The 26,854-nt window shown below is 46.0% G+C and overlaps 2 protein-coding genes across 4 annotated transcripts in view; one reads left to right on the forward strand and one right to left on the reverse strand.

The window, feature by feature from the left end:
• SETD1B (SET domain containing 1B, histone lysine methyltransferase) overlaps positions 1 to 23,553 on the forward strand; it is a 57,024-nt gene extending 33,471 nt beyond the window's left edge. Inside the window, exons 13-19 of one of the 2 annotated variants that reach the window (XR_007246035.1) lie at positions 1,018 to 2,574; positions 4,492 to 4,658; positions 5,053 to 5,184; positions 5,468 to 5,587; positions 6,472 to 6,609; positions 7,185 to 8,886; positions 23,542 to 23,553. Coding sequence is in view for 1 of the 2 variants with exons in the window: in XM_048514526.1 (XP_048370483.1) it covers positions 1,018 to 2,574; positions 4,492 to 4,658; positions 5,053 to 5,184; positions 5,468 to 5,587; positions 6,472 to 6,609; positions 7,185 to 7,358 (2,288 nt within the window). In the remaining variant the exon portion in view is untranslated. Of the gene's footprint in view, positions 1 to 1,017; positions 2,575 to 4,491; positions 4,659 to 5,052; positions 5,185 to 5,467; positions 5,588 to 6,471; positions 6,610 to 7,184; positions 10,893 to 23,541 lie in introns of those variants that run through there. The other variant, XM_048514526.1, reaches the window with a different exon arrangement.
• On the reverse strand, positions 11,469 to 26,488 carry HPD (4-hydroxyphenylpyruvate dioxygenase). 2 transcript variants are annotated; one of them, XM_048514528.1, is made up of 14 exons: positions 26,468 to 26,488; positions 25,825 to 25,851; positions 21,880 to 21,942; positions 20,086 to 20,193; positions 18,902 to 18,946; positions 17,904 to 17,986; positions 17,716 to 17,805; positions 15,497 to 15,600; positions 15,048 to 15,125; positions 13,745 to 13,907; positions 13,391 to 13,462; positions 13,187 to 13,309; positions 12,434 to 12,550; positions 11,469 to 12,155 (listed from the first exon to the last, which is right to left on the reverse strand). In XM_048514528.1, the coding sequence occupies exons 6-14, from the start codon at positions 17,982 to 17,984 to the stop codon at positions 12,045 to 12,047; spliced, it is 939 nt and encodes a 312-aa protein (XP_048370485.1). In that variant the 5' UTR covers positions 17,985 to 17,986; positions 18,902 to 18,946; positions 20,086 to 20,193; positions 21,880 to 21,942; positions 25,825 to 25,851; positions 26,468 to 26,488; the 3' UTR covers positions 11,469 to 12,044. The 2 variants fall into 2 exon arrangements, with proteins under 2 accessions (XP_048370485.1, XP_048370484.1); XM_048514527.1 differs by lacking the exon at positions 26,468 to 26,488 and adding an exon at positions 26,240 to 26,304.
• Positions 26,489 to 26,854: the final 366 nt, after the last annotated feature.

Genomic DNA, 26,854 nt, shown 5'->3' on the forward strand with positions numbered 1-26,854 from the left:
CCTGCCACAACAGCTTATTCTCAGCACTCTCAATACATTCAGCATCCATTTATCTGTTAAAACATTTATATGCTGCACACTGCAGAATACTGAGGCAGTTTACAATTAAATCAATTTTTAAATAAGATACCACTAGCTAATCAGCCACATAAGACAATAATAAAACTTTAGACCCAGAGACAAAATCAAAATAATTTAAAATGGCAGCAGTTAAGTCCAGGCCTAAGTTATTGACAGCCGAACTTTAAAATGTGATAGCTGCTTAGGGTCTGTAATAAATGCACATTTCAGTAACTTTCAAAATAACCAGCAGCAAAAAAGTTGTGCCATTTAATCCAGAGCTAACACCCCCCTTAAAATTAAGTAAGTGTCTGGGTGAATTAAAAAAACCCACCAAATTTTAAAAACAAAACGTGACCAAATTTAGCCAGAAAATGCTTGTCCATGGCCATTCATCAAATCTGTGAGTAAGAGAGAGGACACAAATTGTAAGTCCCTTTGGGTCTCCTGCAGGAGAGAAAGTGAGGATATAAATCCAAACTCTTCTTCTTCTTCAAATCAGCGCCCCCACCAATGACATCTGAAGTCAGGAACAGTCTTTTCAGTTTTTCGTCGTTTACTGTACCAATCCTGTAATTTTCTAAAAGTTCCTAGAAGCAAATAAAGTATTGGGTTGCTGAGTACGCCCCAAACCCCTCACTTTTTGGAGCTGCATTTTGTTTTGTTTCACAATGAAAGCCATCAAAGAAACAGGCCAGTGGCCCACTGTAAATATAAAGCATTCTGGATCACAGTTGTCTACACAAGTGAAGAAATATAAAATTGTGTTTGCCTGCATTGATCAATGGGGGAGTTGCGGGTGGATGAAGGGCATATTTCTTGGGCAGGTGTGGCAGGGAGGAGTAAATGCCCTTTTAGACACCGAGCCATGAACTGTTTTTGTAACCATGGCGTGGCATATTCAAATGGAAACCTATAGCAATCAAGTAACTTCACTTAATGCTTTCTCTTTCCCAGTGGAGGAATCCGAACAAGATACTGAGCTGGAACATGAGGTGCTAGATAGTCCAAAGCCAGACTCTCAAGAGGAAGAAAACTTCCGTCCACCCACACCAGTAGGGCTCTTTGGAGGGGTCTTGTCTAGCAAAACCTCATTTTTTACCAAGTCTGATGATAGTAGTTTAGAAGCCCAAGCAAAAAGCAAACAGCGCTCTGCAGAGGAGGAAGAACAGCAGCATCCTCGAACTCCTGGACGGGATGTCCTGGCGCATATGGAGTCTTCTGCTCTTCCCGCTTATACGGTGCCACCCTCTTCACTTCCCCTCCCATCCATCGTGTCTGTGAAAGAGGAACCGTTGCTCCTTCCAGACAAGTTCCCCGAACAAGCAATTTTGACCAAACCATCAGTGGAGGAAGAGCTCCCACGGACTCCAGGGCGGGACATTTTAGCCAAGTGCTCCCACAGCCTCTCCAAGTCCCAGAGCACAGACACTGTCCCAGCCACACCTGGTAGTGATGCTCCTCTCACAGGAAGCAGCTTGACTTTAAGTTCCCCTCAAGTCCCAGGGAGCCCCTTTTCCTACCCATCCCAATCGCCGGGGGTCACCAGCGGCATCCCCCGGACTCCAGGCAGGGATTTCACTTTCACGCCTACCTTCCCAGAGCCTGGTGCTACTCACCCTTGCCTCTTGTCGGTCAAGAAACTTTCTGAGGATGAATCTGATGAGAAAATCTTTAAAGAGCCTCTTGGTGCTTCCTTATTGAACAGTGTCCCCTCCCCCATTCCCTTTGCTAACCCTCCTGTCCCCACTCTCCACACACATATTGACTTGTCTCCCAACCAGCAGTTGCCGCTTGCTGTTCGGCCTCATGTGTTCATGGAATCAAAGATGTCTTCAGAAGAGTCCAGTGCAGACAGAAGGGCCCTTTTGCCCTTCCCAGAAGCACCTGCTACATCCCCTCCTCTCAGTCCGCCACTTCCCCCTTCTTCATCCATCCTGCCCATCAGAAGGAAACCCGGTCGGCCCAAAAGATCATCTCCTCTAGGCCCTATGTTGGACGCCTATTCCAGCAAGCCCCTCGAGCCACCTCTTCTTCCAATCCCAGTTGCCTTGACTGAAAACGCTGTGAGCAAAGAGCTGTTAAGTGGCCACCCAGATGCATTCTATTCTCTGAAGGACCCAGAAGCTGTTACCCTGGACTTCAGGAATGAGGGCTTCCACGACAAGGTAGCACCAGACATTTTAGCTGAGAAGCTGCCCTTTAAGGAGCTGGAGAACCAGTGGAATGAGGACTACAAAGAGGAAGAAGCTCTCTTGAAGTCCAAAAGGCAGTGGAGGCGCCAGAAGAAGAGGCCAGAAGATGTCCCGACAGTCCCTTCTCCAGAATATTCCCCGCATCAGTATCACTTTAGACCCCGCTCCGAGTTTGAGGAGATGACTATTTTGTATGACATTTGGAATGGGGGCATAGACGACGAGGACATCCACTTCCTGTGTGTTACATACGATCACTTGTTGCAGCAAGACAATGGGATGGACTGGCTCAACGACACCCTTTGGGTATACCATCCTTATATCCTTTTCTGCTTTGTCACCAAAATGGACTTATCTTGGGAATGTATAATTTCAGTAGATTTATTGGGCACAGCTATGATAAGTATTTTGCTGTCATGGAATATAAGTATTGCTTGGGCCTGTTACGCAAGTTCACTTGAGCTTTGTGAGTTTAAGATCAGACTGTACAATTTCTAAAACTACCTGAGCACTTGGCAGTACAGCATTCGATTTCTACACACTTCTCCCAATTTCCGACATCCACAGAATTTCCACATACTATTCTGTGCAGGGCTGGTTGTTCAGGAGAAGGAAATGGCCCTGTGGGAAGACCCAGAAGCTCTGATTTGTTGCCATGATACCCTTGAGGTAGTATTCCTGTTCTCCTGCTGAAAGGAGTATGCAGAATTGATCAATGGAGCTTATAATGACAGTCTAAAACAGGGGTCCCCAAACTACGGCCCGGGGGCCAAATGTGGCCCCCTGAAGGCATTTATCCGGCCCGCCAGGCATGGCGGCGATGGCTCCATTCATGTGCAGTGGGGGCTCGAGGGAGAGGAGGAACTGGCCCCAATGGCTGTTGATTGCAATTACATGATGGCACCCCCAAATCTCCATGAATTTTCTGACCCAGAGTTGGAAACCTTACACATGGCAACTCCTGCTCCACCCTTCCCTCTCGGCTACTCCATGTGTTGCTCTCAGGCTTTCTGTTCCGCCCCACTCCCATTGGCATCAGCCAGGCTGGTGAATCGCTCGCTGGCTGCTAGGGAGGAAGAACCCAGGAAGATACCTGATCCTGGGTTAGATGGAATGCTTCATTGGGAAAGTTCTGCTTTTTTTTTTTACAGGGGAAGGTATTCCACAGCCTCCCCAACAATATTTGGAGCCCACCCTGTACTTGACATACTTTGGTCACTGTTCTAAAAATAGACCATGACAGAAAGGCTGAAAGGTGAAATCAAACATTTTACAATCATTTGTGCATAGGAATTTGTTCATAGTTTTTTTTTAGTCCGGCCCTCCACTGTCTGAGGGACAGTGAACTGGCCCCCTGTTTAAAAAGTTTGGGGACCCCTGGTCTAAAACAATGGTTCTCAACCTATGGGTCGGGACCCCTTTGGGGGTCAAACAACCCTTTCACAGGGGTCGCCTAAGACTCTTTGCATCAGTGTTCTCCATCTGTAAAATGGATAAATGTTAGGGTTGGGGGTCACCACAACATGAGGAACTATATTAAAGGGTCGCGGCATTAGGAAGGTTGAGAACCATTGGTCTAAAAACTGCACGTGGCTCTGACTTTTAAAAACAGCAGGTAATTTTTTGAAGGCTGTTTGATCCATACTTGAAAAACTTCTGCATACATTTTTTTTTTCTTTCTCAAAGGAAATTATGTGGATTGAGTCAAATGTAACCTTTTATTAAACCAAGGCGGGTTAGCAAGGGAGTATGTGAGCTTTTAACCTTCATAACACTCTTCATTTGCTTGATGAATATATCTGTGAATCACCCTCCTAATATAAGATACCACAACTGGGTATATAACTGCAGGCACATGATATTCCAGGCCTCTGTCCTAGCAGAGGGCCTGCAGTTCACCCATCCTCCAGTCCTTCTGGTGATGGATATTTCATAGTGGGAAGCATCTGTCAGCAGCAAGCCTTGGTGGGTTCGTAGCCTTGCCTAATTTCCTAAACATAGGACAGTTGCCACACTGGGAAATAGTGATCAGAAGAGCCGCAGAGTGTCATGTCCAAGAGCCGCATGTGTCTCCCAAGCCACTATCACTCTTCTAAATTAATGTTTTTGACCCTGCATACCGTTTTTTTGGTGTTTAATTTTTATTTTTAGAGCCAAACCCACACATGTTTTGTGGAGTAAGCCACGGGATTTGGGGGCCCACAAACTGCTAGGTTTCTCCTTAACACAGAGCCACCAACCAGCTTTTTGACCCCAAAGAAGAAGAAACGGGATGATGGGATGCGAGAACATATGACAGGCTGTGCCCGAAGCGAAGGCTATTATAAAATCGACAAGAAGGACAAGCTGAAATACCTCAACAACAGCCGAGCGTTTGCCGAGGAGCCTCCCGCTGACACGCAGGTAAGGGGACCTGCTTCTCTGCCGCTCTACCTTTCATGGCAAATCATTCATGCAGTCAGCTTATTACCTTGCTGCCTTTTCACACGTGGTGCACACGTAGGGACAGGGTTACCAGCATTCACACATCCTGACATTTCATGCTCCTTTCCACACACTGCCAGTGCAAAGCTACTTCCCGTCCCAAACTACAGGCATGTTGCCTCCAAGCGGTTATCACATATTTAACGTCCAGAAATTCCAGGTGCAGCGTTACCGTTCCTTGTTTCTTCCACCTCACGTGGAATTGGATTATTGTGTGCTCCCAAGTAAACCGAGTTCCCAGTCTGGCTAATGCAAAGGCAGACCTTTGCGGCAAAGGCTGCTAGTTCCTGAGGAGGTCCATGTTTAATTGCAGGGAATGAGCATCCCTGCCCAGCCACATGCTTCCACCCGGGCTGGCTCGGAGAGGAGGTCAGAGCAACGCAGGCTCCTGTCATCTTTCACCGGAAGCTGCGATAGCGATCTACTAAAATTCAACCAACTCAAAGTAAGTGATGCCTCTCCCATCTGGGCAAATGGGGATAGGCAGCGATTGCTTCTGAAAAGAGGTTTGAAAGGAGGGGAGGGAAGTGCCTTAATCCCAGCTGCAGCTAGGTGAGAACTCCCACGGTTGCCTTTGGCTCTGGATATTCATGTGAGTCACTGTGCTAAAATGTCACAGTCCATTGATATGTAAGCTGTGGGCACTCTATGTCATGTTCAAGTTCTAGCAAACAATTCACACAGTGTGGTGGTCTTTTTTCTTTTCCTTTCTCTTAAACCCTGGATAGTTCCGGAAGAAAAAGCTAAAATTCTGTAAGAGCCACATTCATGACTGGGGACTGTTTGCAATGGAGCCCATCGCTGCTGACGAGATGGTGATTGAGTACGTGGGCCAGAACATCCGGCAGGTAAACCTGGCGATGCTGCAGAGCTCTCTGGGAGAGGGGGAAGACTAGCTGGCTGTTGTCAGAAACCCAAAAGGCTCACACACACACCTGAACATAGTCAAGCACTGCTAGCAGAGGCAGAATCCCAACCCCTGCTGCTCAGGCCGAAAGAGTTCCGCTTAGAGGTGGGGAAGTCCCAGCTTCAAATCTTTTCTCACTGGTCAGCCTTGGATAAGACACTGGCTGTCAGCCTCATCTGCCCTCTGGGGCTGCTGTGAGGCAAAAATCAGCACATTGAGCAAACAGAAGTATCACAAATGCATCAGTATGGCTTGCCTGTCCCATTGTGTGGGGGGGGGACAAAATAGCCTTATGGCACAGTTCCAGTGAGCTCTGGTAGTGGCTATGAGGGGTGGACTCTCATCTGGAGAGCTGGGCTTGATTTTCCACTCCACCACATGAAGTCTGCTGGGTGACCTTGGGCCAGTCGCAGTTCTATTAGAATTCTCTCAGCCCATATGGAGGCAGGCAGTGGCAAATCTCTCCTGAAGGTCTCTTGCCTTGAAAACCTTACTGGGTTGCTGTGGCTTGATGGCACTTTCCACCACAGAACTAGAAGGGGAGGAGGGCTGCTTGCTCTTTCTCCACAGCCCGCAGCAGCCAGGCCGCCTCCTCTGTCCCCTACCAGCCTGTGAGCAGACCTGCTGCTGCCCTTGTGGAAGCCCTTTGCATTTTGTATCTTCCCCCTTCCTATGTTACACCTTGAAATTGGGCTGCTTTTTAGCAAGAGAGGATTATGAAATGGGAAGGAATTCATGGAAATGTTGCTCCTGACAGGTTTCCTCCACTGAATGTGTTTACCTTTGAAAAGCGGCCCCCAACAATTATTTTGGTTTGCTGTGCAGGTAATTGCCGACATGCGAGAGAAACGCTATGAGGATGAAGGCATTGGAAGTAGTTACATGTTCCGAGTTGACCATGACACTATTATAGATGCAACCAAGTGCGGAAACTTTGCCCGGTTTATTAACCACAGTTGTAATGTAAGTATTACTTGGCCTAGCCAACAGGTATAAATAAGTCTTGTCAAGTCCCTAACAACAGCTAAATCCTCACGGTAGACTCACTTTCTGGCATGACTGCTACCTGAAGTGTGTGTGTGTAAACATTTAAATACTAATATTGCCTGCCTTTCTGTTGAGCATCTTAGGACCAGAGGCTCCTGCTGCAATAGACAGCCTTTGCTTTTCTCTCACCTCCCCACGCCCCCGCCCTCTGTGGGATAGAAAACAAGCTCAGTCTAATCAATGTCCTTGGATTGCCCACAATTTCCCTACCCTTCACTTTGCACTGAGGGCAACCTGGTTTTTCTTTTGTGTCTCCCACCTCCCTATATTTCTGTTAGTGGTCTGATCGTTTTAAAGATTTAGGACCCATGCTTAATATCCAGCAATGCACCTCTGGTATGTTGAGAAGTATAAAGAATATATTTTCAAAAAAGAAACATTTTATTTCTTTCCTCTCTCATTTCTAATGTGGTGGGCCCCAAATCTCAATAAAACAAATCAAAACCCTTTTTAAAATTATTTTTTATTTCATTTGAATTCCATCTCTTTAGCCAAATTGTTATGCTAAAGTCATCACTGTGGAGTCTCAGAAGAAGATAGTCATCTATTCGAAGCAGTACATCAACGTGAACGAGGAAATTACCTACGACTACAAATTTCCAATCGAAGATGTCAAGATTCCCTGTCTTTGTGGCTCTGAGAACTGCAGAGGGACCCTGAATTAAACCTGAGGTTTCTTGCCACGCATTGGTTCTGTCTGAACTGTGGTTACCAAGGGTGGTTGCACTTTTTGCCAAAAAAAGGAGGAAGGAAAGCAAGAAAGCAAAGGAAAGCAAGAAAGAGAAGAAAGCCCGCTCAGCAGTCCTGTGGCGACAGGGGAAGCGCAAACGGCAGACACGCACACGTGGACTCTTCAACTTGCTGGTGCTTTTCATCTTCTGCTCAGATCCCTCCTCGCCCCCCCCCCCCCCCCCCCCGTTATGAAGAGTCAGTGGCACCAGAAATCAAAACACTATCTCTACCCCTCCCTCTGCTCGGTCCAGAATGGTGTTGCTCTCACGGGTAGAGTAAGGTACCTATTATTGTTTGAAAACGTTCCTCTTTCTGTACAATGCTGCTACCTTTTCCTCATTAATTTTGTTCGTTGGGTAGGGAGGAGAAAACGTTTTTTTAAATGTGAAGCAGAGACTGAAAACAAGAGGCCACAAACTGGATGGGAGCTGGATGTTTTTGCACACAGTACAAGCTGCGAAGGGAGCGCCCGGTTGTGTTTCAGGGCAGGCTGGAGATTTCGGTCAGGATTCGTCATGTCGTGAGCAGGGGTTCTCTTTACAATGAGCCCAGACATGGCAATTTTGAGATATTGTTTCCACACTTTGCTATTATTTTAGTCTTGTGCTATTCAGTTGAATTCACTGGTCTTCAAAAGTGTCTGCCTTTAAAATTGACAAGAGAGAAAATAATATAAGTAGAGCCAAAGTGAATGCTGTCTCAGTCATCCCACTAACACCATTTGGTGGTTGGTGGCCCGTGTGGTCTTGATCGCTCTCTTATCCTACTTTCAACTGAGGTGGGAGAATTTTGCTTGCAAATTCTCCTTGGAACCGCTTATTAGATGCAACAACTTCACCCTGCTTCCTTCAGCTCATAAAGCGGGCTGAACCTCCACCCTCCAATTCCTAAAGGCTAAGAGGACCAGGCCTTCTGAATCAATACAAGCCGCCTTTGGTTTCCAGCAGGATTGTTTCCCTTGACCCCTTGTGATTGGATGGTCTGAATCTTATGTAAGCATGGAGGATGAAGATTTGCAAGGTCTTGGTTGGATTAAGCCATCTTGTTTATTTGGTGCATCTTCCTTCTTACAGAATTCTCTTCTTGGCGTACCCGTGTGTAGCTTTGGAGACTTTCCATCCTTGAGAAGGCCATGTACATTTTGTTGGTTTCAGAACCAGTGCCCTTGTCAGTCAGCCTGCTGGCCTGTTTTGTCCTCTTTCATGTCTCAGCATGACCTGTCAGGAAATTATTCTGCACAGATGCCATTGAACATGAATGTGGCTGCTGGTGCAAGAGGAGTTCTATGTAGATTCCTTGGGAAATCTGGCAATACTAGCTGTCACCATGATTCTCCTGGTTAATCTTGGCCAGAACTTCCTGGCATAGCAGTTCTCATCTCTAGCATGCTCTGACACACTCTCATATGCTATAATTGGGGTGAAAGAATAAGTGCAGAGTTGCAAACTTGCAGAACTTTGGGTTTGTGAAAGTGTTTTATTTTACAGGAGAGTACACATGTAAAAACAAAAGTACATTTGGAGACCCTCAGACCCGGGTAGGCGTCCAATCCTTGGAAGACTCTAAGGGAGAGAAATCTTGGGTGAAGACTGTCCGCTGTGCTGGCCCACCCCCAAAAAGGAAGCACTTTGTCTTCATGAAATGAAGAATCGCCTTATCTAGGCTTTGATATATTAATTGGATTATTTTCTGGCCTCTCCTGAGGAGCCTCACCTTGTTCCCAAACGGAGCACCAAAATCTCGTCTGTCCATCCCAAGCCTTGTGCTTCACAGGCCGACTTCAACCTGGTTTCCACTAGAATTAGCTTGAAAATCCCCGGCCTGCCTTGGCTTCACAATAATTCCTTCCCCATCCTGCCCATTTCCAGATTGAGGTGGGACTTTAGGGGGAAACTCGCTCCGCCTGGCAGATATTTATATTGTCAAAGCAGCTTATTTCTACACCACACAAAAAAATATTTTTCAAACTCTGGTGGAAAATTGTTTCAGTTCTATCATTTGCGACCTATTTTCAGGGATCATTTCAATGCATTTCTGTATGAAAACCTTTTTTTAAAAAAAGATTTAAAAAATTAAAATTTGAAGTTGGACACATCATCTGTACATAGGCAACTGTTCGGATTCTTCTCTTCGAACACTGTTTCTTGTAGAAACATGTTGATTTTTGTTTCATTTTGTTTTTGGCTGTTTCCTTTGTACTTCAAAAGCATGTAAATAATTTGTTTAAAGTGACTATTGTAGCTTGGAGTTCTTTTTTTAAAAGGTGCCGGCACTAAACATCCAGAGAAGAGTGGGAGGTGGAGGTGGAAGCAGCTCTGAGGAAAGGAAGCTGGCTGCATTTACAGCTTGTGTCAAGCTATGTATAATGTAAATTCTGTACAAAAGAACTTTTTTTGTCAAATACGTAGAGCAAACTAGAAAGATTAAGAAGCTGAAGATTTTAAAAAATGCCAAGTTTGAGGCTTTTTTAATTTGCCTTTCTGATACCTTAACGTGCAAATCTATTTATTTCAGACAAGAATGTGTATAGTCTATTAATGACAACCTAAAATGTATTTAAGCAGATCTGCAACTTGATTTTTTTTTTCAAATTTAATCTTCTATTTTATAACTTTCCTCCTTGATTACCAACATAGTATTTGTAGAAGCAAATCTATCTGGAGCTCCCAAGTGCTCCAGAGCACATGGAGAGCTTCACAGGAGCAGAGGCCTTACTGTAGGGGTGGCCAACCTATGGTGCTCCAGATGTTCATGGACTACCATTCTCATCAGCGCCTGCTAGCATGGCCAGTTGGTCATGACGGCAGGGGCTGATGGGAATGGTAATCCATTAACATCTGGAGCACCATAGGTTGGGCAACCCTGCCTTGCTGTCTACAATGTGGGCGGCTGTTCCTGTGAAGCTCTGTGTGCGTTATCAGAGCCCATGTATGCCTTCACGCTGGAGTTGCTGGATGAGGACAATTGTTTGGGGGTAGGGCAGGGAGGAGAACAAATGATACCCTAAATTCAGGAGGTAGTTCTTGGAAAGGAAATCTTGTGAAGGGGAGACTCCGTTCCATCCCAGTCCTGATAGTCCCTGTCTGATGGAATCTCTAAAAGAGTGGTTTTTAATGCACAGTGTGACAGAGAAGGACCTCCTTTAAAAGGGGGAAGGGAAGTGGTTTGCAATAAACATCTGCTTTTTATGTTCCTTTCTGGGGGGAAAAATCTCTGCTTTTGAGATTTAGAATTTTAAAAGATTTTGTTCCCTTTTGTTTAAACAACTGTATAAATTTAAGATTATTCTGTGCATTTAGGCTCTGTCATCGGTATGTACCTTGTTTTGAAGAACGTGTGTTTTTTTGTGGGTGTGTCATGCTGTACATATTTGTTCATATTTTTTGTGAATTGAATACTATGTACCATTGTATTATAGTAACTTTTATAAAGCAAACCATAAATATACTGACTTTTCTTACAGAAAACCTGTGCTTTGGTTCATTAGTTTCTCTTGGATAAGTTTCGCATTAATTATAAAAGCCCCTGTTGGAGATGCAGACAGGAATATGCAATTGGGTGCTACTTTAAATAATTAATCAGGGGTGTAAAATCTGAATATGTGTTTCGGAGAAAGATGCCTGCGAGGCAAACTGTTGACCCAGGAATGGAGAGGTACTAGTTCGAATCGCTTATCTGCGATTGGAGGCTTGCTGGGTGACCTTGGGCCAATCACACATTCTCAGTCTCACCTACCTCAAAGGGTTTTTGTGAGCATAACATGGAAGAGACTGAAAATACTGTAAGATGCTTTTGGTCTCTGCTGGGGAGTAAGATGGGCTATAAACAAAGACAATATTCTGGAAATAACTCCAGAGGTCACAAGTATTTCTCAGGAGTGCTATTTTGTTTCTTGTCAGTCTCTCGGTACAAATGAATGAGAGAGAAAAAGAGAGAGAATGTTCCCTTGTGGCTTTACAGAACCCTGGAGGTTTGAATTGATGAATTGATGGATTTATTGTTTTCAACCCCCAGACAAAGCAAAGAGGCAACAAACAGCAGTCTCCCATGCTTTGAATCCTTTTTATTCAACAAAGAAAGAAAGAAATTGTTCCGAGTTCCATAACTTTGCAAAACTGCCATATTTACTCTGAACTGACTTCCCCGATCAAAACCTGTTGCAGGAAGATCACCAATTTGATGGCAGGACCAGTCTGCCAAGGTCAGGGCCTGCGTACAGATTATCAGGGCTCCCTGTGTAAATGGCCTCGTCGGGTTCTCAGCTCCTGTCTTTCATACAGGTTTGCCTCTCTTGAAAAATATCCACAATGTAATACAATTCAAGCAGTTTGGGAGGCAAAGGTCCTCTTCCTCTATTCATGTTTCTGCAGTAATGGGAAGAGGTGGAGGAGTCAAATGTGTATTTCCAGATGTAAAACTGCTCTAGGGTGGGCCCAGAATGAATTACATGTGCCTACCAGCTAACCCTGAAAGACTGTACTAACTCTTATTATTTGGAAGATGGTGGAAGGAATCTCTCGATGACTCTAGCTGTTGTTGGGAGAAATTTCTCTGAACCCTCTGCTACGGCATTTCATTTTTAAATTGTATTTCTGTCACTGCCCTTTCACTGCTGAGCATTACATGAACTCTGATTCTCCACTGGGCGTCAAGACGGTGAGATTTCCCCGGGCATCCTGGTCTGCTTCAATAGCTTCAAACAAAGACTTGAAGTTTCCAGCACCAAATCCCTAAAACCAAGAGAGAAAGACAAAGAACGATTAGCACAAGAGCAGGCATGCTTATTTATTTATTTGATTTTTATCCCACCTTTCCCTGACTGGGGAAACTTCAGTCACAGTCCACAGCGCCCCTCTGACACGCTCCTTCCTGCAACTGGTCTTGGGATTTCTATTCCATTCAGATGTTATATCCAAAACAGTGGTTGTGGCCAGTTATACAGAAGGCACTATCACAGGAGCAGGAAAATGCTTGGCTTTTGAAGTTAGCTGGGAAGAAACCAACCAACCTGGTGGTTGTGACGCTGTATGACTTCGAGAAAAACAGTTGGTCTGTCCTGAACAGGTTTAGTAAAGATCTGGAGCAAGTATCCTTTCTCATCAAAGTCTACCAGGATTTTGAGTTCCTTCAAAGAGAGAGAAAAAAAACAAGGCTCGTGAAAGACGTTGCCTGGGGAATGGGCAAGCCATTTACTGCTAAGAAACAACGGCTGCCACCCCCACCTCAATTAGCTTATGTGTCACTCTTATGTATTTATTTACAACAAGCTTCCAACAGTCACTTGCCCATCTGATGAGTAAGAATTTCCTGCAACGAAGCCTTAGAAAAGACACCCAAGGAACTCAGAACAGTTTAGTATCTCCATTTTGATTGTACCACTTTTCATTTCGGAGAAGTACCACTTTGTACTATGTGCTCTTGTGCAGCGATCCAGAGACAGACTGGATAACCTGCAAATGCCTTGCTTCCTAGTGAGTATCTCACCTGAGCAACCAAAAACAGTCTTGAGTTTGGTGCCAGCAATCCTTTTTGGAGGCTCTCACCTGGCAGTCCAAATAACTAAGCCAGGGTTCATGGACTGCAATTCCCATCAGCCCCTGCCAGCATGGCTGTGCTGGCAGGGGCTGATGGGAATTGTAGTCCATGAACATCTGGAGAGCCACAGACCCCTGATCTAAGCAGAGAGAGTTGCTGATGTTGGCGAAAGCCCCCGGCAGCCTAAAAAAATGAATGACGCTAAAAGTATATTCAGCCAACTCACCTGCAGTTTATCAATGTTCTCTTTCACCTTAATCTTGGCCGATTCCAGCTTCTTCCGGAGTTGCTGGTAGTAGGAGGAGGGGACGGACATAAATTCCATGCCCCTCTTCTTCAAATTCACGATCTGCAACCAAGCAGGCCTGTTAACACAAGCACCCAGAACATGGGCCATGTTTGGGTGGAGGGGACCACCAGGGAGACTTACTGAAGAAATAATGTCCGAGGTATTCAAAGCGATGTGCTGGACTCCGGGGCCTCCATAATAATCAACATATTCCTGCAGGCCAGAAAACACAGGCAAGGTACATACAAACACATTTCAACTCAAGCATTTTTTTTCCCCAAGGAGCAACAAACTCAGGGGTTAAACCCTTTTGGCCTCACAAATGCTTCTGAGGTATGTTACGCTACAAGAGAGAATAAACCTAGGTTCATCCTCTTTGCTTCATGGTTAAGAAAGAATTTGGACTGAGTTCTCCCTGGTTGAAGTCCACCTCCTGTATAGCTTTGATCTCCAATCAACTTGGGACGGGCGGACCCAGCAAGTCTATGTTCTTACCTGGATCTGAGACTTCTTCTTCCCCAGAGCAGGCTCATTAATGGGCATTTTAATGGTTTCTTCATAATTGGCCACCACAATCGACCGCAGAGCACTGAACGCTGTGTGCAACTGTTTATCGTCCACAGACCAGAAGCGGTGAAACAGAAGGTTTTTTTGGTACCTGTGAAAATGCAGAAAATGCCAACTCAGTTCCAGATCAAGCAGATGGAAGATCACCAACATTTATGAGATCCCTTCCAGAAACAGTCATCCCCTTCAAGAAGCACCTTCTGGTCAGAATCTGGATGCCAGAGATCCAGAACCATCTGCAGAACCACAAGTCATTGAAGAGTATAAAAAACTGCAAAGAGATGCTGGTAAAAGGGCAAACCCCACCCCAACAGAGTTTTTCCCAGTTCTTGGCCAGTCTGTTCCTTTCCAAATTAATTGCTGCTCCCTGTGGGGGTTAGGCCATGCTGCTTTGGGCCAGGCTGAAAGCCACGACACTTGGAAGATCAAGCCAGGGGGAGATCTCGTTTGTCTCAAGATGTTTATACTGCCATTTGCCTTGTCTATGGAACTCCCAGCCAGATGTCAGCACAGTGTGGAAGCCTGGTAAACTGTCCCAGCTGAGGAGCCACTCACAGGCTCAGATAGGGGAAAGGATGCAGAATGAGAGAAAGACCCCAACCTCTGCTCATCGACCAAGCTGAGGAACACCTTTCTCTTGCCTTCCCAGCAGAGCAGTGGAGCCTGCAATGGCTGTTGAATAGACCCTGAAGTCGTTATGGACGACGCAATGAATGGAGACGAGACGCAGCGATATCAGGAGACTGGTGGAGAGAAGCCAGCGGCAGGCCAATTTAGTCTGGCGATCAGGCTAATCTGCCAGGCGCTGGAGTCCCTATGGCGCACCTTTATTAAGGGTTTGGGGAAAGGTGGGAGGCGGAGAAAGTTGCGCAATTCATGACTCAGTGAAGGGCTGCATCGTGCGGGGAAGCGTTCCTGTCTAGGTCAGATCCACATTTGGTATCTTGTGACCGCAGGTGTCTGGGAGATCGTGATGTCGCGTCGCGATGTGAGCAGGAGGGACAGATGAAGCAGGCATTCCTGTGCACTTTCTGAAGCTCTACTGGGTCCGCTGACGCACCCCTACAAGACCCACCTCTTAAGGTCTCCTAAGATTCAAGGAGAACCACAAGAAATGCCTATGGCAGACTTTTAGGCAAACGCTTCCTAAAGTTCTTTGTTCTGGTTGAGATCACCTCAAGAGACAGAAAGCATTTAGGTTTCCGCACGGGCGTTCAACAGTATTTCTCACCATTCTGCCACTGGGACCATCTCATGATCAGGTTGGTTCCCCACGACATGGTCAATGAACTTCAACCCTCCAGGCGGCCTAGCAAGAAAAAACGACAACAGCTGACGAGCAGGTCAAGCAACACCCAAATCATGACAACACTAGAACTTCGGGTTTTCAAGACAAGGCACAAGCAGAGGTGGTTTGCCACTGTCTTCCTCTACACAGCAATTCTAGACTTCTGTGGTGATTTCCCATCCAAGTACTAACCAGAGCTAACCCTGCTTGGCTTCCAAGATGTGATGAGATCAGGCTGGTGTGGGCCACCCAGGCCAGGATGAGACCTGCTGCAGCACCCTAAGAGTGATACAGCATGGCAACTTCAGCCGTGCTGCCACATCAAGTGTTATCAAATGAGCCTCAGTTTGCCGCCACAAACTGGGACTGTTTCCTCTTGTGAGGCACTTGGCAGGCTTTTCAGCAGCGGGTCCTTGAAGAGAGGTGGCTCAAAACCAGGCAGGAAAAGGCCTTTGTAGTCCAGTTTCTCAATCAGGGTATGGGTGGTGTCTCCATACTAGAGAGAGGGAGAGACTATTCTGATGAATGCTTCAGAACCCAAGACCACAGCGAGGCACGGCCAACCGGGCTTATCAGGGCAGCTGGTGAATTACACTCCTATGTCTCTCCCACCTTCCGCCAAGCCATCTGCTGACTGCTTTATCACTTCCAGTGCCAGCAGCCCAACAGGACCAGTTGGACCTCCTTTTTGCTCTGGAAAATCAACAGCCTACTGCTGCCACCTGCCTCAGCCGCTTCCTCCACCACTGCTCTTCAAGGCAGAAACAGAGCAGCAGAAAAAAAAATACAGTGTGATGGATAATTTGGGAATTCTTTCAAACATTATTTTTTTGAAACGTGCTGTTCCTTTTTTTATATATATTTTCACTTTTTTTGTTTTGCTGGTCAACTGCTTTGGGAAGGGGGATGAAAAGCAACAAGTAAATTAAGAAGTAAACAAAATAAGCAAGTACACATAAACACAAATAGTTAGGGTCTTAGGAATGAAAAGCAACAAGTAAATTAAGAAGTAAACAAAAGAAGCAAGTGCACATAAACACAAATAGTTAGGGTCTTAGGAATGAAAAGCAACAAGTAAATTAAGAAGTAAACAAAAGAAGCAAGTGCACATAAACACAAATAGTTAGGGTCTTAGGAATGAAAAGCAACAAGTAAATTAAGAAGTAAACAAAAGAAGCAAGTACACATAAACACAAATAGTTAGGGTCTTAGGAATGAAAAGCAACAAGTAAATTAAGAAGTACACAAAAGAAGCAAGTACACATAAACACAAATAGGGTCTTAGGAAGTTCTGTCACTTGTAAAAGCAATTTGCAAGTAACGGCAGTAAAATAAGTGTACTTTGGCATAAGCTCAACAAATTGGGTTCAGGGTCACTTAGGGAATGAAAAGGGCCAACCTGGGAGTAAATTCCTAATGTAAAAATAAGCAAGTTCACATAAACACAAATAGTTAGGGTCTTAGGAATGAAAAGCAACAAGTAAATTAAGAAGTAAACAAAAGAAGCAAGTACACATAAACACAAATAGTTAGGGTCTTAGGAATGAAAAGCAACAAGTAAATTAAGAAGTACACAAAAGAAGCAAGTACACATAAACACAAATAGGGTCTTAGGAATGAAAAGCAACAAGTAAATTAAGAAGTAAAATAAGCAAGTACACATAAACACAAATAGTTAGGGTCTTAGGAATGAAAAGCAACAAGTAAATTAAGTAAAATAAGCAAGTACACATAAACACAAATAGTTAGAGTCTTAGGAATGAAAAGCAACAAGTAAATTAAGAAGTAAAATAAGCAAGTACACATAAACACAAATAGTTAGGGTCTTAGGAATGAAAAGCAACAAGTAAATTAAGAAGTAACCAAAAGAAGCAAGTGCACATAAACACAAATAGTTAGGGTCTTTGCAAGTCATGTTTTGCCCAGAGGGCTTCACCAAAGCCCAGAGCCAGCATAACCCAATTCCTCTCAGCCTCCTCACCCTGAAGCGTGCTTTACTGAAGGCTTTTCAGCATCTAAGATGCTAAAAATTATTTTCCCAAGATAGAGACTGTGCAAAGCAGAGCTATACCAGTGGCATTTCCACCTGTTTTCAACGGTGAAGAGCAGATGAAAAGGAATGCACCCAGGTTCTCTAGACAAGTCTTAGTCCCAGCTAGGATTGCCAACTCTGGATAGGGAAATTCCTGGATATTTTAGGGGCAGAGTCTGGGAAAGGCATTGGCTGGATGCCCTCAGCTGAGTATAAAGCCGCAGCCCAACCCCAAAGCAGCCACTTTCTCCTGGGGAATGGATCTCTGTCGTCTGAGGTTGGGCATTGTAATCTGGGAGAACTTCCACCCAGACTGCAAGTTGGCAACCTGTCCTACTAGCTCCCTCGTTCCAAAACAATGAGCACTGCTTGTATCTCCAGCAAAGAGACAAGATAATATTCAAGCTGCCGCCCAGTTATTTTCCCCTGTAATATGGAAATAAGAATACAGGTCTACCTAGCAGGATTGTTGTAAGGATTTCTGAAATAATGTATGCAGGGCTTTTCCTGCAGAAACATAACTTTCTGGTTGGGTGTTTGAAACTGCAATTTGAAAGACAGCCCACCTCTGCTTCTTACCGTCTGAATGACTGCAAATTTCACCTTCCCAAACTTGTCTTCCTCTACCCACGGCTCTTTTACTACCACGGCTCCCCGCTCTCTGGCTTTCTGAAGGGGAAATAAAGGAAGAAAAGATGTTGACTAGATCAAGCGTGTTGCTAGCAAAGCTTGGATGTGTAGAGGAGAATTCCTCACTGACTGTTTACCTGCACAATGAAATTGCAGTCCTTCACTTCAAAGGCAATGTCTCGGACCCCATCTCCATGTTCCACTAAGTGCGCGCCCATTTCTGTACAATGAGACAGAGGAGAAGGCGTGGGAGGTAATTTCAGGGAGAAGAAATCTATCAAAAGTGACTAGTCATGACCGATGGAACCTCCATGTTCAGAGACAGTATATCGTGAAATAGAAACATCAGAGAAGGGGTACTTTCTTCATGCCTTGCTTGTGACTTTGCAGAGGGTGGCCTCGGCTAAAAATGGAGGACTAGGCCATGCTTATATAAACATAAAGCATCACGGAGACACTGCATGAATCATTACAGAAGATTTTGACATTTTGTAGCTGCTGCCTTTACAAACTCAAGCCCCCTTTCTGCAAACCCTCCTTCCTGCTGAGCTAATCCTTGAAAATTAAAATGTTCGGAAAAAAGCTGTCTCCAGCTGTGATGGGACCAGCCAAATACAACTGTACCTAAACAAACAACTAGATGCAAAGTCTACTCAATTTGCTTATTTTGTTCCAGTCTCAGAATCTGTGTTTTCCTATTCTGGTTTTCCATGGAATACAGACATTCCTATCCCGGCTTATTAAGTCATTTGGCATCTGCTGATTATTTTTATCTCCTGCAAAACCTGACTCTCTAGGACAATCAGATGCAATATTATAAAATTAGAAATATATGTATATATATTAGCAGTCTGGAAGACAATTGGCTCATTCCGCACATGCAGGATAATGCACTTTCAAACTGCTTTCAATGTTCTTGGAAGGCTAAAGGAATGGCAAACAGTTTGTGAAAGTATCTTGAAACGCGATTATTTCTATCGGCAGCATGAAGTAGGGCCAAATATTAACAACCAGTCAGATGGCAACACTCCAGTTGAATAGTAATCTTAGCCCCCACCCACCCACCGAAACACCATAGGATTTCACCATCATCTTGAAACTCATAGAATGGTTGGACCAAGCAGTTAACATCTACCTTGATTTCCTGGGTTGAGAGCCGAGGAGAAGACAAATATAATCTGGAAATATAATAATAACAGGTTCATTTTTCTCTCAGACAGCCTGGAAGACACAGAAGTTAAATCAGGGGTATTCAACCCTGTCCCCCCAGATGTTCAAGGACTACAATTCCCATCAGCCCCTGCCAGCACCATGCTGACAGGGTTATGATGGGAATTGTAGTCCTTGAACAACTGGAGGGCTAGAGTTGGACATGTCTGTGTGAGAACTTTGCACTAGGATATGGGAGACCCAAGTTCAAATCTCTGCTTTCCTTTGAAGTTCCCTAGGTGACCCTTTGTGTCTGAGTCAACCCAGCATGAGCTATTTTGGCTTCCAGCCTGCCTACCAATTGCACTGAGAGCGCCTTAGGATGGGGAGTGGCTTCATGGCTTGGGGTCTGTCAGGACAGCTGGTGAGGAATCCCTCACTGCCTAGTAGCTGATGCCCCAGCCATGCTCGCCTGGAAACCACTCCAGGCTCATCAAGAGGGAAAGAATCTTCCATCGATATGTTATAATACATCTCGATGCAGCGTCTTTCTGAGAAAGAGGTCCAGCAATTGATTCCCAACACTGATTCTATCCCTGGACAGTGGGCTGGATGGGAATTAGAACTATAACATCTGGAGTGCTCCAAGGGTTTGTATATCCAAATCCACGGCCTGTCATTGGGCATAAACCCCATTGAGATTCTACAGAATTCCAAAATAAAATAATAAGATCACTGATTGTAACATGCTGTACACAGAGTAAAAATATAGCAGCAGCTTAAGAGGTTTCAACATTAAAGTGATTTAGAAGCTGAGGTTGGCAGTGATTCTGCCAGGCGTTGGGAGCCCTGCAGCATGGGGGAGCCCAGCAAAGTGCCCCAGATCTCGTGACCTGCGGCTGACCCCAGGCAGGAGTGACCACAGAAACCCACCTCTCCAAGACAACCAGCATTATATCTCTGCCAAATGCTCATCCCGCCCCTCTCTCTCCTGGCCCCTCTTGGAGTGGCTGCTCCAGCTGTCTGTTTCCTTCAATGCGCCAACTGTTTCCTGCAGGCTGCAATCTGGGCAGATGGGGCCAACCCCTCACCAGCCAGCCAAGGGCTCCACTCCAGCAAGTTCTTCTTTTTTCAGGGACGATCGGGGCTAGGACCATTGCCAGTTACCTTTGTACCTGCTTGATGACGTGGGGAGACCACCTCACGGCTGTCGGCTCTCAAGCTCCTTGTAGGCCACTCCTTCAAAGCTCCATCTTATTGCAGTAAAACGATCGCTGCCTTTGAACACACACACAAGCAGAGATTGGGGGGGGCTTAATCAACAGGGTAGCTCACGCTTCCCCTCATGGGTGGGAGAGGGAACCCTTGAAAAGCACAGTTTCTCTCCTACAGTTGAATGGTCTCACTGGGCTTCAGGCATGCTTTGGACCATGAGAGCTCCTAACCGTAACCCAGCCCCACTGCGCACCCCAGAGCCAGTAGGTCATTGGCCCTTGAGAAAAAAAATGCCCATGTGAAGCAGAATCAGACCAGAGGGTTTCTCTGACATGACACTGGCAAACCCTGGTTTCTCCCAGGCTCCTTTGACTTACTACGAGACACTGACAAGAGCCCTGTGGAACAGAGAGGCAGGCTGTAGTGAACAGAATTCAGTTAAAGACCTGGGGATAGAGGAGAATATTCTGGCGACAGTACTTGGCTCACTGTGGATCACTGCACCGGATCGGTCTTTGGACCCACCCCAAGATAGGCCCTGCAGATCTCCTGGGACCTTCTTGCACATGAATGCGGCTAGGGCAGTGGTGGCGAACCTATGGCACGGGTGCCAGAGGTGGCACTCAAAGCCCTCTCTGTGGGCACGCACAGAGTCCCCCCACACACACACATCTAGGATGGCCTGGGCCACTAGGCTCAATTATTAGCATTAAACCTAAGACCTAGTTTTGGGGAAGCAGTGTAGGTAACGCTGTTAAGCATTGCTAAACCCCACTGATTTTCATGCAAAGAACTAATAAATAAATAAGCCGCCTCGAGCCCTTCGGGGAAGAGGCGGCCTATACATTTAATAAATAAATAAATAATAAAGCATGATCCTTTGCCTGAGAGTAAGCTCTGTTGCTGGCAATGGGGCTTGCTTCTGAGTAAACCCTCATAGGGTCGTGATTCACCCGTTGGAAGAGTTGCACAGTTTTTTCAAAGCAAAGCTACCGACTACCACCAAGCTTACTCCCGAGTAACGCACTTGGAGCCAACCGTTTTTTCTCAACTAAACCCTCAGTATTCGGGTTAAATTGCGTATGCAGTTAGCACTTTTATGCGCTAAGTAAGTGGGGTTTTGGGTTGCAATTTGGGCACTCGGTCTCGAAAAGGTTCGCTATCACTGGGCTAGGGTATGAGTGTATAGACACATGCATGCGTGGTCCGGTGCCCCCTCCCGACCCCATGAATCAGCCTCTCAAAAATAAAGCTGCCAACTTCCACTGGGGCCTGGAGATCCCCCAGGATTACAATTGATCCCCAGATAACGAGAGATCAGTTCCACTGGAGAAAATAGAAGCTTTGGAAGGTCGACCTGCTGGATATAATGCTCCCTTCCTTCCCCAAATCCCACCCTCTCAAGGGCCCACCCCCCCCAAATCTCCAGCTGTTTCTCAGCCTGGGACTGGCAGCCTTATCTTAGCAATGCACATCTCAGCATCCTGCTGTTTGTCACGCATCGCCACAGGCAGCAGTGCGCCAGCGAGACACAGGCAGGCCTGTGATTGAATGCAGGTTGCTCAGGAAATTCCCCGGCCAGGAATGCCGCCGCCTCCTCCTCCTCCTCTCCAGCCCCAATCAGAACACTGCCAGGGGAGCAAAGCCCGGTCACACCCTACCACCACCACTTCAAACAAAACGATGACGTGGGACTCAACCCTTGCCACTGGCCCAGGCACCCCAGTGCGAGCTGATTGGCTGACCTACCTGCTTGGCATTCCCCACCCAGAACGTCAGCGAATGGAAGTGCAGGAACTGTCCTTTCTCAGGCTGAAGAGAAGACACAGGCAGTCAGGCAGTCAGTCATCCGCAAGTAGAACGTTGAAGCCAACACCTGCCTGCCCGCCCATTCTTAAACCCCCTACACCAGGGGTGTCAAACTCGTGGCCCTCCAGATGTTCTGAACTACAATTCCCATCAGTCTCTCCCAACCTGAGCACTGGCTATACTGGCAAGGGCTGATGGGAATTGTAGTTCATGAACATCTGGAGGGCCGCGAGTTTGACACCTGTGCCCTATACCCTGCTACTTGCAGGATCAAAACAGACAGCACAGGGTTTCTCAGCACCTCTCGCCATGAACGCATTCTGGCTCCCCTGGGGCTGCCAACTCTGCCTCGAGGAATTCCTGGAGACTGGGAGGCAGTGACTGGAGAAGGTAGAATTTTGGGAGGGGGAATCTCAGTGTGGGGGGAGTGAGACACCACAGAGCCGGTCCTCTAAAGCAAGGGAACCGATCTCGGCAATCTGGAGATCAGCAGAAATTCCAGAACTCCTGGCCACAGCTGGAGGTTGGCACCTCTATTCCCACTGGTCCTGGACTGGTGGGGCACATATTTCAGGAGTTTCTTTTGATACAGGATGACCTCCCTCACAGTGGTGGGATCCAAAAATTTTAGTAACAGGTTCCCATGGTGGTGGGATTCAAACTGTGGCATAGCGCCAATGGGCACGACAGGGGCATGGCCAGGCATTCCGGGGACGGGGCATTCCTGGGCAGGGCTGTGGCAAGGACTCCAAGCCGCAGCCACTGTCCCAGTGGAATCAATGCACGCAGGGCTTAGGGCTGCCATGCACGCCGGTGCACCTCCTGCTAGACCAGGGGTAGGGAACCTTTAACACTCAAAGAGCCATTTGGACCCGTTTTCCACGGGAAAAGAAAACACTTGGAGCTGCAAATAATTTTTGACATTTAAAATAAAGATAGCACTATATATATATTGGGTTTTTTTAACCTTTTACCCAGCCATTCTGAGAAGATGAAGGATGCCTCGCCTCTGCTGCCTCGTAGGGTGGCAGGATGGGGCCAGCCAGGCTCGGCCTCGCCAGCTCGCTGGGAAAGCCTCAGCCTGGGCCGAATCGGGGCATGAAAGAGGGGAAGCTCATGGAGCTGCCCAGCCAACCGCAAGGGCAGTTGCACCTGCCCTGCTGCCTGCAGGGTGGGCAAGGATGGGGCCGGCGGCTCGGCTCATGGAGCCGCAGTGCAAGGGCAGAAGAGCAGCATGCGGCTCTCGAGCCGCAGGTTCCCTACCCCTGTGCTAGACTGCTTCAAGTTCTGCGCGCTACTGCTGAGAGGAGGGGCGTAACTAAGGCAAAAATCAAGTGGCAAAATCACCAATTAGTAACCCCCTCTCGGCACACACAAATAATTAGTAACCTACTCTCTGGAACCTGTGAGAACCTGCTGGATCCCACCTCTGCTCCCTCAACTACCTGGGAACACCCCCCCTCCTGTTGCATCACTATCCAAAACCATTTTGCCTTGTGGGGAGATGCTGAAGACCATCTTTTAAAATTTCTGGAGCGAGCACTCTCCATATTTTAGCTCCCTCCTCTGGGTTTCAAGAAACCAGTTCTCTGACTGTGTGAGGGAGATGGCTTTCCACTTGGGCCCAGTCATTAGAATTGGGCAATTCAATAGAATTGGCAGGGTCCACCAGAGATGATACAGCACAGCCAGCGTGGTGTAGTGGTTAAGAGCAGGTGGATTCTGATCTGGAGAACCAAGTTTGATTCCCCACTCCGCCACCTGAGTGGTGGAGACTTATCTGGTGAACCAGATGTGTTTCCCTCATTCCTACATTCCTGCTGGGTGACCTTCGGCTGGTCACAGTTCTTTGGAACTCCCTCAGCCCCACCTGCCTCACAAGGTGTTTCTTGTGGGGAGAGGAAGGGAAAGGAGCTTGTAAGACACCTTGAGTCTCCTTACAGGAGAGTGAAAGGCAGGGTATAAATCCAAACTCCTCTTATTATTATTATTATTATTATTTGAATGGTACTGATTTCAGCACCAAAGACACCGCCAAAGTTCGTCATTCCTTCTTCCTCTGCCATCTGGTGAGCAAACCTATGGCTGAGAAGGAATTTGAATTGAGATCTAAATTTCACCAGCTCAGATTACGTAACAAGCCCATTTCCATTGTAGACCCTCTGCAATGGAAATGGGCTTGTTACATAATCATTGTAACTGGCATGGTCATCATTGATAGACGGGCCTGGTCCGGAACAAAAACTCCAAAATTATTAGCAGGTTCCCAGCAGGGCGAAGATTAATCGTATAAGACAACTGTCTTCAGCATTTGCATCAGGAGTCGATCCACAGTGCCCCCTGATCTTTCAAAGGGGTCTTTCCCCTCCCCAGCAACACTTGAACTCACAAGTATTTTGATAACCTTGCTATGTTAAATATTAATTCTCTTTGAAAATGTTTGCCAGTCTCCATAAAGGGGAGAAGCTGTAGAGTGAAATAAGCAAGCTGGAGAGACGCATGTTTGCTGTCTTCTCTGGGCCACATTAAAAAAGAAAAGACGCAACGCCGACTGCCACTCTGACCCCGGACAAAATGAGGTTTTCTTGGAAATTCCCTTTTTTCCCAGTGGAACATTCTCTCTGGCAAAATGGCTGCAGATCATCACTGTTTGCAGATGCATGCCAGATAAAAGGCATGTGTGCGGGACAACGTTTTGCAACCACACTGTTTTCAAAAGCCAACGCAGCACCCCAGTGATTCCAGCCGCGAAAGGCTTCAACAATACAACATAATAATGCTGCAAATTTAGGTCACTGTCCTCAAAGTTAAACATGATAAACTGCAGTCAAACTTCCAAAGTGCCTTTAAGATATTAACTAGCCTTGGGGGGAAATAATATTCTACTTTGCACTGAACTGAAGCATTATTTGAAATTCCTTTCATACCCAAACCTGTCAAATATCAGCATATTTACAGGGTAGAGTTACATTCATCTAAGCCCACCGATTTTAATGGATATAGACAGGTGTAACTGTCTGGGAATGTACCATAAGGTTCAGGGAAGGTTGGGAAGCCAAGCTGCAAACTGTATTAGGAGGTTGTAGAGCTTCGGCCAAGGAAGTCAGAATGGCAGATTTCTGCCAGATTTGTGGTTGCATCTTCAGAGGATCTGAAGATGCCAGCCACAGATGCAGGCGAAACGTCAGGCGAGAATGCTGCTAGAAAACGGCCATACAGCCCGGAAACAACACAGCACCCAAGTGATTCCGGCCGTGAAAGCCTTCGACAATACATTGTATTGTGGAGTTTTAAGGCTTCTTCACAAACATTATGGGTTGGACAAAGAGCGACCTTCTCTTCAAAGAAGGGGCTTTCTTCTTACAGCAGAATCTTCCGCATTTGAAAAAAAAAAAGATTTCCACTCATGAAAGGATTCCTCCACTAAAATGCAAGGGCATCTGGATCCATCCCTGTGTTTTGAAGAGCAGACAAAGGATGTTTTTTTAAAGTTCCCCTAAGACTGTGAAGTGTGAATGTGGGTTTGAGGGGGAAAAAGATGCACTACACAGATGCACACAAAGGATCCGGACTTAACTGCGGCTCCCAGATTTCAAGCATACCCTAAGTAAACAACCTAAATGTATATTTGAATTTGCTTCTATTTAATGACTACATATCTACAAAGGAAATACCGGTAGATACATCTCGCAGGTCGAAAAACTAAGCTAGTCGTTTTCATTGATATGCTCCTGTTGCACAGAAGTACTTCCCGGCCAGATTTTGCCTGTTTCACATCAATAGTAAAACTGGATCACATCAAAAAAACTTTAACACCAGATGTGGTGCATTAAGAGTAAGAAGAATGCCCAAGGGAAGATAAACATATTAACATTTTGGTCTTACCTTCTCCCCTTTGTCTGTGTAGGATGTCTAGGGGAAAAAAAGAATGAAGATAAAACAGAGACACAAGTATTTGTTTTAATTAAGCCAGAAGAAAAATTTATCCACAATAAATGCCATTCACCTAAACGGAAGCATCTTAAACATGTGTTACAAATCAGTACAGACGGTCCTAGAAAGATTGGAATTCATCTTCTGAATATGCATTCACGAAGGCATACAGAGTGAAGATTAAGACCCGCAAAATATTATATTACCCATTGCTAACCAGAAAGTGGTTTTTTAGGCCCATCAATAAGTCCATACTCTAATCCCAAAACAATTTGCAAATTTCACAGAGAAAAGGAATTCTATTTTGTTGTGCTGGGGGACAGCAATGGCTTTGAAAATAACAGTTCAGAAAGCACACATCTCTCACCATTCTCCCCCTGTTTGTAGGAGCCAAAAAAGCAGCACAGTGGGACAGATAGATAAAGAGAAAGAGGGACAACTTTGAAGCCCTTTAGTTATAGAAGCTTTCTGGCTCCACCTTCTCCAGATGGGAATTTGAAACATATTAACCCAAAGAAGATATTTGCTGGCTCTTAACTGTTGGTGAATGAAGAGGGGTATAGAAGAAGGACTCATGGGTGCAGCTGCAGCATACCCTGGTTTCGGATCTTCCCTCAGCAATGAATTCACTCAGCCATGTTCTCCTTCAGGCCTTCCCCCCCATATTTGCAATATGGGCATACTTTGCAACTTAGGCTGGAAGAAGTTAGAAGAAGAAGAAGAAGAAGAAGAAGAAGAAGAAGAAGAAGAAGAAGAAGAAGAAGAAGAAGAAGAAGAAGAAGAAGAAGAAGAAGAAGAAGAAGAAGGAGAAGAAGAAGGAGGAGGAGGAGGAGGAGGAGAGGGGGAGGAGGAGGAGGAGGAGGAGAGGGAGAAGGAGGAGGAGGAGGAGGAGGAGGAGGAGGAGGAGGAGGAGGAGGAGAGGAGGAGGTTTGATTTATATCCCCTCTCTGCAGGAGACCTCAGTTTCATAATCTTCTCACAA

The sequence above is a fragment of the Sphaerodactylus townsendi genome, linkage group LG13 (genome assembly GCF_021028975.2).
Source record: "Sphaerodactylus townsendi isolate TG3544 linkage group LG13, MPM_Stown_v2.3, whole genome shotgun sequence".
NCBI lineage: Eukaryota > Metazoa > Chordata > Lepidosauria > Squamata > Sphaerodactylidae > Sphaerodactylus > Sphaerodactylus townsendi.

Coding starts and splice junctions, on each gene's coding strand:
- HPD (XM_048514528.1), bottom strand. CDS start 17,984: ATGGGCGCGCACTTAGTGGAACATGGAGATGGGGTCCGAGACATTGCC. Junction 17,806..17,903: donor ACTGCAATTTCATTGTGCAG/GTAAACAGTCAG, acceptor TTTCCCCTTCAG/AAAGCCAGAGAGCGGGGAGC. Junction 12,551..13,186: donor AGAACATTGATAAACTGCAG/GTGAGTTGGCTG, acceptor CTCTCTTTGAAG/GAACTCAAAATCCTGGTAGA.